The 10,108-nt window shown below is 47.9% G+C and overlaps 2 protein-coding genes across 7 annotated transcripts in view; one reads left to right on the top strand and one right to left on the bottom strand.

Annotated features, from left to right (window-relative positions):
* The window catches only part of syvn1 (synovial apoptosis inhibitor 1, synoviolin), a 79,824-nt gene extending 71,405 nt beyond the window's left edge, over positions 1 to 8,419 (bottom strand). The window contains exons 1-2 of one of the 5 annotated variants that reach the window (XM_059955144.1): positions 8,343 to 8,419; positions 6,470 to 6,779 (exon numbers count right to left, since the gene is read on the bottom strand). In XM_059955144.1, coding sequence (XP_059811127.1) covers positions 6,470 to 6,601 — 132 coding nt within the window. In that variant the 5' untranslated portion in view covers positions 6,602 to 6,779; positions 8,343 to 8,419. The other 4 variants (XM_059955142.1, XM_059955146.1, XM_059955143.1 and 1 more) reach the window with 4 other exon arrangements.
* Positions 8,420 to 8,888: 469 nt separating this feature from the next.
* Positions 8,889 to 10,108, top strand: part of LOC132383949 (speedy protein 1-A-like) — a 31,668-nt gene continuing 30,448 nt past the window's right edge. The window contains exon 1 of one of the 2 annotated variants that reach the window (XM_059955151.1): positions 8,889 to 8,902. The gene's annotated coding sequence lies outside the window, so the exon portion shown is untranslated. The remainder of the gene's footprint in view (positions 8,903 to 10,108) is intronic. The other variant, XM_059955153.1, reaches the window with a different exon arrangement.

Below are 10,108 nucleotides of genomic sequence, written 5' to 3'. Positions count from 1 at the left end.
GTCTAGCACGACATTGTGAGGCCCAACAACCTGTCCTTGCATGCATGGTATATCCCAATCTAAAACTTTGACAGTCTACTCCCCACTGAGATGGTGCCTGAACCTGGTTATGCTGAGCTGAGGGATCTATCGAACACTGAAAGGCCGGGATAGAGTGGATGTGGCGAGTCCAGGACGAGAGGGCCCAGCCTCAGAACGGAGGTAGAAATATAGAAATTTACAGCACACTACAGGCCATTCAGCCCACAATGTTGTGCCGACCATGTAACCTACTCTAGAAACTGCCTAGAATTTCCCTCGCGCAGAGCCCTCTGTTTTTCTAAGTAAAATGAAGAGGGAATTCTTTAGCCAGAGGGTGGTGAATCTGTGGGAGTACAGACCGGATGTGGAGGGCAAGTCACTGGGTATATTTAAAGTAAAGGTTGAGAGGCTCTTGATTAGTGAGGGCTTCAAATGTTATGGGGTAAAAAGTATGAGAATGGGGTTGAGAGGGATAGGAAATAGAATAGTGTAGTGGTTAGCACAACACTTTACAGGGTTCAATTCCCACTTCTGTCTGTAACAAGTTTGCATGTTCTCCCAGTAGGTTTCCTCCCGGTGTTCCAGTTTTCCTCCCACAGTCCAAAGACGCACCGGTTGATTGATCCTGATTAGGCAAGGGTTAAAATCAGGGCATTGCTGGACAGCATGGCTCAAAGGGACGGGAAGGTGTGTTCGGCTCTGTTTTTCAATAAATAAATCAGACATGATGGAATGGCAGGGTAGACTCGATGGGCCGAAAGGCCTAATTCTTATCCTATGTCTCAGTCTCGAACTACTAATTTTACTCCTGGGGTTAAAGAAAAACGATAGCCTATTTAGTGAAGGTGCAGGTTAGTCTGTAAACATTCGGCCCGCAGTCTCTGGAACGAATGCTCACAGTTGCAACACGTCAGCTTGCACCCTTTGTTGACAAGTTCCCTGCCTTCCTGCTATTGTTGCACCGACGGAGACCAGAGACACTGGCTCAGCGCCAGGATCCGCAAAGACAGCACAAAATTCTGATCGCCTTTGCAGGGTTTCTCTCCGCTCCGGCTCAACTCCTGGTGCCACTGCCCAGGAGAGGGAGAGGGGAGAGCAGAAATGATAGGAGAAGACAGGAGTACACCTACTTTACTATAAACCATGGGGTTCATTTTCAGGTATGTCCGAGAAAATAAAACACAACGGAATCACGAACTGCATTGAAAATCTGAAAAAATGTGCAAAAGACAACTTGGGAAAATATTTAAAAAATGAATAAATACTGAGAATACGAGTCGCAGAGCTCTTGAAAGTGAATCTGCGGGTTTTGAAATTACGAACACGAGAAAATCTGCAGGAATCCAGAGCAACACCAACAAAATGCTGGATGAACTCGGCGGATTGGGCAGCATCTGTGGGAAGGAATAAACAGTCGATGCTCCGAGCCGGCGCTCTTTTTCAGGTTCCTGATGGAGAGTCTCAGCCTGAAACGTCAACCCTTTTCAATCGGTGCTGCCCGGGCTGCCAAGTTCCTGCCAGCATTTTGGGTGTGTCGTTGGTTCTGGAGTCAGTTCAGTGTTGAGTTGAGTGAGTTTATCCGTGTTGGCCCAGGAGCCAGATGGTCGAAGGGTAATTACCGTTCCTGAGGCTGGTGGTGTGGGCCCCAAGGCTCCGGTACCTCCTGCGTGACAGCAGCAGTGAGAAGTGAGCATGGCCTGAATTGTGGGGTCCTCGATCGCTGCTTTCTTGTGGCAGTGTTCCTTGTAGACGTGCTCAGCGGCAGAGAGGGCTTTGCCTGTAATGGACTGGGCTGTGTTGAAAGGCCTCGATAGAGTGGATATGGAGAGGCTGTTTCCTATGGTGAGGGAGTCCAAGACCAGAGGGGACAGCCTCAGATTAGAGGGACATCCATTTAGAAAGATGAGAAGGAATTTCTTCAGCATGAATCTGTAGAATTTATGATGGAAGCTTCATCATTGAGTATACTTGTGGCAGAGAAGGATAGATTCTCGATTAGCCAGGGCATGAAGGGTTATGGGATGGAAGCAAATGATCAGCCATGATAAAATGGTGGTGTTGACACGATGGGCCGATTCTGCTCCTGCATCTTACAGACGTTTTTGTTCCTGCACTGGTGTCCCTGTACCAGGCCGTGACGCCACCAGTCAGATACTCTCCACTATGCATTGCTAAAAGCCTGCCGAAGTTTTTGGTGGCGTGATGAATCTTTGCAAAGTGAAAAAAGGAGAGGGACAGGAGTCCGAAGATCCACAGTCAACAGCACGGGAACAGCCTTTTTCCCCTTGGCCCAATTCCTGAACGGTCGATCAGCACCATCTTGTTTTGCTTGGACTATGTGTTTGTAATTAGTGGTTTTCTGTCTTTCCACCATTCTCCCTCCACAAAGCCAATCTGATTCTGAGCTCCAATTTGCCCGTCTTTAAAGGAGGTCGCTGGGTTCCCGAGTCACCCATCTCCAGTCTCTCTCCATTGAGATTACTGTCCATGTTTCCGTTTCTCTTGCAGAAGTGTACAACGTCACACTTGTTCACACCCGCCTGCTTTTCAGCTGGTTGAGTGGTGGTGCAACAGCAGGACCAAGGAATTGGCTCTGGACCTCCGGAAGGGGAAGGAGAGACTCGATGGGACAAATGGCCTAATTCTGCTCCTATATCTCATGGTTTGCATGCCCTCAAGAAGTCTATTTCATCAAGGCCACAGGTGAACTGTGATGAAGAAACCCTTGATAAATCAGTTGATAGGCTGCATCATTAAAACTGACCACATCGCGTGGTCATATAACCATGTGGTTATACTTAGCCAATGAAAACAGAGAAAGGTGATAAACCGTTAGTTTAGCTGCTGTACTGTTTTCTGCCAGTGAGTGTGAAAAATACACAAATTTGTTAAGAGTATAAATCTTATAGAAAGTATTATTTAAAATAAACTTATTTCCAACACCCAAGGTGCCTGACATTTCTCCAGCTTTGCAGTTCCAATTACCCCAACTCCAGGATCTGCACACACCAATGTGGTTCAGCCGGTTATTGTATTCCCTGCTCGCAATCTGCACATTGCGGATCCACCAATTGCATTTCAGCTTGATACTCTGCCCAGTATCAGGGATTCCCTAATAGGAGAGCGGGTGTGGGTGGGGAGGTTCGAGCAGGAGCTCCAGGTGCAACAGTACAGGCCCTTCAGTCCACGACATGGTACCGACCTACTCTCAGATCAATCTAATTCTTCCTTCTGACGTTGCTCTCTGTTTTTCTACCATCCACGTGCCTATCTAACAGTCTTTTAAATGTTCCTACTGTGTATCCCTCTACCACCACCCCAATCAGGTGGACCAGGCACCTAATGCTGTAATTAAAAAAAAGTACACTTGGCTCTGGCATCACCCTATACTTTCAACCAATCACCTGAAAACTGTGCCCTCTGGAATTAACTATGCTCCCTCGCCCGGGAGGGAAATGTGAACTGTTCATTCTCATCACCTAGCAGGCCACCTCTCAGCCTCCTTCACTCCAAAGAGAAAAGCACGAGCTCAGAAAGCATGCTCGCTAATCCAAGCGAATCGCCTCTGTGCCCCCTCTAAAGCTTCCACATCCCTCCTAATGAGGCAAACAGAACTGAACACAATATTCTAAGTGTGTTCTAGCCAGGGTTTTACAGAGCTGCGACATTACCTCTCGGCTCTGGAACGTTGAAGGCCAACACACCATAAACCGTCTTAACCACACATCCAATTGTGCGGCAACTTTGAGGGATCGTTCGATGTGAACCCCAATATCCTTGTTCCTCCACAGTGCTCCAGATCCTGCCACTGACCCTCTACTTTGCCTAGACACACGTATATAAAAAGGAAAATAGAATCTCATGTTGTAGTTGCCGATGAAGTACAGGGCAAGCAGACAAATGAAGTGTACGATCCATGGGGTAGATAAGGAGATCAAGAGTTCGTCTTTCGATGTGTTAGAGGTCTGTAGGAGACCATCGAGTCAGAAGGTACTCCATGGTATCCAGGACATCTTCAAGGAGCGATGCCCTGGGAAGGCAGAGCCCATCATCAAGGAGCCCCACCACCCAGGTCGTGCCTTGCCCTCACTGCTACCGTCAGGAAGGAGGTACAGGAGCTTGCGCTCTCTCTCTCTCCCTCCCCAGGAACAGCTTCTTCCCCTCTGCCATCCCATTTCTGAATGGACATTGAACTAACAAACACTACCTCACTACTACAACGGGGATGGTGCCGGAGGATTGGCGTGTTGCTCACGTGGTTCCATTGTTTAAAAAGTGTTCTAAGAGTAAACCTAGCAATTATAGGCCTGTCAGTTTGACGTCAGTGATGGGTAAATTAATGGAAAGTATTCTTAGAGATGGAATATATAATTATCTGGAGAGACAGGGTCTGATTAGGAATAGTCAACATGGATTTGTGTGTGGAAGGTCAGGTTTGACAAATCTTATTGAATTTTTTGAAGAGGTTACGAGGAAAGTTGACGAGGGTAAAGCAGTGGATGTTGTCTATATGGACTTCAGTAAGGCCTCGACAAGGTTCCGCGCGGAAGGTTCAATCGTTAGGTACTAATATGAAGTAGTAAAATGGATTCAACAGTGGCTGGATGGGAGATGTCAGAGAGTAGAGGTGGATAACTGTCTGTCAGGTTGAAGGCCGGTGACTAGTGGTATGCCTCAGGGATCTGTACTGGGTCCAATGTTGTTTGTCATATACATTATTGATCTGGATGATGGGGTGGTAAATTGAATTAGTAATTATGCAGATGATACTAAGGTAGGTGGCGTTGTGGATAATGAAGTAGGTTTTCAAAGTTTGCAGAGAGATTTAGGCCAGTTTGAAGAGTGGGCTGAAAGATGGCAGATGGAGTTTAATGCTGATAAGTGTGAGGTGCTACATTTTGGTAGGAATAATCCAAATAGGACATACATGGTAAATGGTAGGGCATTGAAGAATGCAGTAGAACAGAGAGATCTAGGAATAATGGTGCATAGTTCCATGAAGGTGGAATCTCATGTGGATAGGGTGATGAAGAAAGCTTTTGGTATGTTGGCCTTTATAAATCAGAGCATTGAGTTGGGACTTAATGTTAAAATTGTACAAGGCATTGGTAAGATCAAATTTGGAGTGTTATGTACAGTTCTGGTCACCAAATTACAGGAAAGATGTCAACAAAATAGAGAGAGTACAGAGAAGATTTACTAGAATGTTACCTGGGTTTCAGCACCTGTTGCAGAGAAAGGTTGAACAAATTAGGTCTTTATTCTTTGGAGCGTAGAAGGTTGCGGGGGGACTTGATAGCTGTATTTAAAATTATGAGGGGGATAGATAGAGTTGATGTGGATAGGCTTTTTCCATTGAGTAGGGGAGATTCAAACAAGAGGACATGAGTTGAGACTTATGGGGCAAAGTTTAAGGGTAACATTAGGGGGAATTTCTTTACTCAGAGAGTGGTAGCTGTGTGGAATGAGCTTCCAGTAGAAGTGGTAGAGGCAGGTTCTGCGTTGTCATTTTAAAGCAAAATTGGATAGGTATAATGGACAGGAAAGGAATGGAGGGTTATGTGCTGAGAACGGGTCAGTGGGATTAGGTGAGAGTAAGCGTTCGGCACAGACTGGAAGGGCCGAGATGGCCTGTTTCCATGCTGTAATTGTTGTATGGTTATACTTCATTTCTGTTTTTGTATGACTTATTAAATAAAATTCAACTACTATATATACACAGATTATATACACACACACACTTGCTGTTACTGTTCAGCATCTGTGGAAAAGAGAAAACAGTCAACAGACCCTTCGGCATGATCTCGGCCTGAAGCGTCGACTGTACTCTTTTCCATAGACGCTGCCTGGCCTGCTGAGTTCCTCCAGCATTTTGTGCTGTTGCTCAGAATTCCAGCATCCCAGATTTCCCTGTACCCGACACTTTGATTTACGAAGGTTAACGCTCCAAAAGCTTTCTTTACAATTCTACCTAGCTTTGGTGATGCCAGTTTCAAGAATTACAGATTGGCATTTCCCTCAATCCACAGTGCCCCACCATTCGCTGACACTGGCCCGCATTAAGTTCCATCTTTCCAGCTGGTCCAGATCCCAGTGCGCTCTTTGTCCATTGTACCCCTAACCTCGCACGTCATTCGAGAGCAGGGAAAGTTGTGCAATGTTTACTCCTCACCAAAGTGATAACAGCTGGCCAGCGTCACAAGATTTTGAAAGCAAACTGTTTGCCAGGTATTTACATTACCACAGTACAAAGCTTTGCTCAAACAAGTGTCGGCCGTCAAGTCTGTGAAAGGCTAGCTTTTTCGTTATTCGGCTACAACACTGCATCTTTTATGCCGTGCATTTCGCACAGGAGCGTCTTGATCAAGAGCTCCAGAGTTAGATGATAACAACTCCAGCAAACCCCCCCCACCCCCCAACCACCTTGCCCACATCCTCCAGTACTCACCGCCATACTGGGGCTAGATTTGGTGAGGTACACCACTGTGGGGTAGAACTGACGCTTCAGGTAGTAGGCATGGGTGATCACCGTGGTGGTGAGCACCAGGCTGGTGGCCGTGGCCAACATCGATCGGACCATCTCGTTCCTTGCCGCAGGAAACAGCTTGCTGGGAGATCGCCGGGGACTCCAGTCCCCGGAACCAGACAGCAGCAGAAATTAAACCAGCTCTTTCACAGCTGTCCACCGCAGGTTCCTTGGCAAGTCCCACCACAGGTGAGTCCTGTCTTGCTGAGCCTCCTCAGCTGGGGTAACAGAACTACAAAAGAAAGATAGAGAGATTATGCACACCAGAAAGATGAAAATTTCTGCAGATGTAATGTGAAGAGCATTCTGGCTGGCTGTACCACGGTCTGCTATGGGGGGGGGGGGGTCTACTGTTCAGGATCGAAGCTGCAGAGATTTATAAAATTAGCCAGCTCCCCCATGGGTATTAGCCTCCAGGACACCCATCACCCAGGACATGCCCTCTTCTCATTATTACTGCCAGGTAGGAAGTACAGAAGCCTGAAGGCACACACTCAACAATTCAAGAACAACTCCTTTCCCCTCTGCCATCCGATTTCTGAATTGACATTGCACCCATGAACACTACCTCAATACTAGTTTTGAGTTAAAAAAAGTTTAGGACTTCTTAATTTTTTTTGCACTACTTATTTAAGACTTAAATATATATATGTATATATATATATATATCCACTGTAATTCAGTTTTTAATCTACACTCATCAGGTATTGCGTTGTACTGCTGCTGCAAAGTTAACAAATTTCACGCCGTACGTTCGGTGATATTAAACCCGATTCTGAAAATACACACTAAGCAAAGTCTAGGTGTGGTATGCCAAGAGCTGTCCTCGGGAGATGGGAATGGGGACAGAACCAGTAACGATACTTAACTGGGTAAAGCAGGTGGAAATCATATTCAATGGAGATTGCATTGTGTGAAATCACATTCAACACTTTTGGAACAGCTTGCTCCCCTCTGCCATCAGATTTCAGAACCCAACGAACCACCACCTCACTATTTTTGAGATCCTTTCGCACTACATACGTAATTTCACTGTGTCTTGTAACTTCCAGCATATTTAATGCATTTGTACACATGCAATGCTACCGTGACACTGTAACTTCGGGATCAATAACGTTATCTATTTACCACTACCACAACACAAAATATTTCATGACGTACAATAATGTCGGTATTTATACGTCTAACTCTGCTTTGGAACAGCGCACGAAACTGGAGCAATTCACTGGGGCGGGCGGATTTATGGTCATTATTACATCAGCTGAAGGGTAAAGGAGGGGTCTGAAGTACCAAGTTAACATTTATAGTCGCAGCCACGTATCTGTCAGGTGTAAGTGCCAGGAATATTAAAAATGGACAGTGCATTTACAAGCATCAATTAACATAACTTAACACACAGCGAAGAAATGTTGTTAAGGGAACTAGGAGATGGGATTGCTATTCGAAGGGACCCCACCCCCTCCCCAATTCCCACTCTCTGCACATCTCTAATCCCACTCGGGCATAGAACCCTCTCCGTCCCCCTCCCCCACCCCTACCCCTTCACGCCCCGACCTCACCTGACCGACTCCCCCAACCTCAGAAGAGGTAAGAAATACCCTTAGACACCTCACTTCCGGCCCAGCGTTGTCCGTCGCTTTTCTGCTTCCCCCCTTCTCCTTCGACGTCAGGGGGATTTTCTCCCCGTTTTCTTCCTTCAGAATCCGCCCTCTTCGGCTCCCCAACCCCCGGACAAACGGTCCCACCCGCTCGGAACGGGGTGCCTCGGACCACCCCTGGAGGCAGATGCTTTTACCTGCGGACACCCCCCTGCCCCCGGTTCCTCGGCCACTCGGTCCCACTTCCTTCTAACTTTGCTCCCCTCCCCCTCCGGGCACCGAGTCCGTGGCCTCTTCCCATTGGCCGCGCCGCCATTATCGCCGGACATCTCCACCCAATCAAAAGGCAGCGCTCCCGGCGTCCGACCTCGGCCCGCGGCCAATCAAGGCGCAGGACCTGCCGCAGCCCCACGTGGGTCATACCCAATCGGAAACCGGCGTGTGGTAATAAACGCGTCTCGACGATTAAAATAAGATATTTTCGGTAGCCTGGTTAAGGCATCACACACGCTCATATATTTTTAAAAAATCACTGATATTACTGTGAAAGCCTCATTTCCACAGAGCAACTATTGACAGCCGGGGAAGGGTCTTCCCTTGGAAACGACGCCGGCGCGCGTGGCTTGGGCGGGGCGGGGAGGGGGTGGCGCACGGCGATTGGGCGCGGCGCCGCTGACGTGGGCGGGACGTCCAGCCATTAATAAAACGGGGCGGGCTGCGCATGCGCCGCCAGGTGTGGCTATTTGCCTCCCCTCAGGTGAGCGGACGGCCAGGTGATGGCGGCGGCAGTAGTAGCATTGGCCTGTTGGGGACGGTGGGCAGTCCTCAGGGCAAAGGAGGGCTCAGTTTGTCAGGTAGAGGGGTAGAAAGGGGCTGGACCCCCCTTGAGGAGGGGTTGACAGGTAGAGTTACCTGGCAAGTCTGTCCCATTTCCGGGGGGGGGGGGGGATAGAAACTCCTCATTAGTTTTTCCTCTATGGACATGCCTGATCTAAGTATGCAATTAACATTGCCTAACAACACACACAAAATGCTGGTGGAACACAGCAGGCCAGGCAGCATCTATAGGAGAAGCACTGTCGACGTTTCGGGCCGAGACCCTTCGTCAGGACTAACTGAAAGGAAAGATAGTAAGGGATTTGAAAGTACTGGGGGGAGGGGGAAATGATAGGAGAAGACCAGAGGGGGTGAAGCTGAGAGCCGGGAAGGTGATTGGTGAAAGTGATACAGAGCTGGAGAAGGGAAAGGATCCTGGGACGGGAGGTCCAGGGAGAAAGAAAGGGGGAGGGGAGCACCAGAGGGAGATGAAGAACAGGCAGAGAGAGAAAAAAAACAAACTACTAAGTATGTCAGGGATGGGGTAAGAAGGGGAGGAGGGGCATTAATGGAAGTTAGAGAAGTCAATGTTCATGCCATCAGGTTAGAGGCTACCCAGCCGGCATATAAGGTGTTGTTCCTCCAACCTGAATGTCGCTTCATCTTGACAGTAGAGGAGGCCATGGATAGACATATCAGAATGGGAATGGGACGTGGAATTAAAATGTGTGGTCACTGGGAGATCTCATCCATTGCTACACCCTTGGCTTGGAGGAAGTGGGAGGAGCCAAAGGAGAAATGATTGAGAGTAAGAACTAATTCCGCTAAACAGAGCAGAGTTGTGGTAGAGGGGAATTGGTTGGGTCTGGAGTCCAAAAAGAAGTGAAGAGCTTTGAGACCGTCCTGGAGGGGGATGGAGGTATATAGGGACAGGATGTCCATGGTGAAAATAAGGTGGCGGGGGCCAGGGAACTTAAAACCATTGAAAAAATTAAAAGCGTGAGGTGTCATGAACATAGGTGGGAAGAGACTGAATGGGGGGGGGATAAAACAGTGTCAAGGTATGCAGAAATGAGTTCGTTGGGGCAGGAGCAAGGGGTAAATAAGAGAGTTGTCGCTGTGCCTCGGCCAGGTAGAGGTCAGTACA

The sequence above is a fragment of the Hypanus sabinus genome, chromosome 31 (assembly GCF_030144855.1).
Source record: "Hypanus sabinus isolate sHypSab1 chromosome 31, sHypSab1.hap1, whole genome shotgun sequence".
In the NCBI taxonomy this organism is placed as follows: Eukaryota; Metazoa; Chordata; class Chondrichthyes; order Myliobatiformes; family Dasyatidae; genus Hypanus; species Hypanus sabinus.
This window is presented reverse-complemented; position numbering and strand designations above follow the sequence as displayed.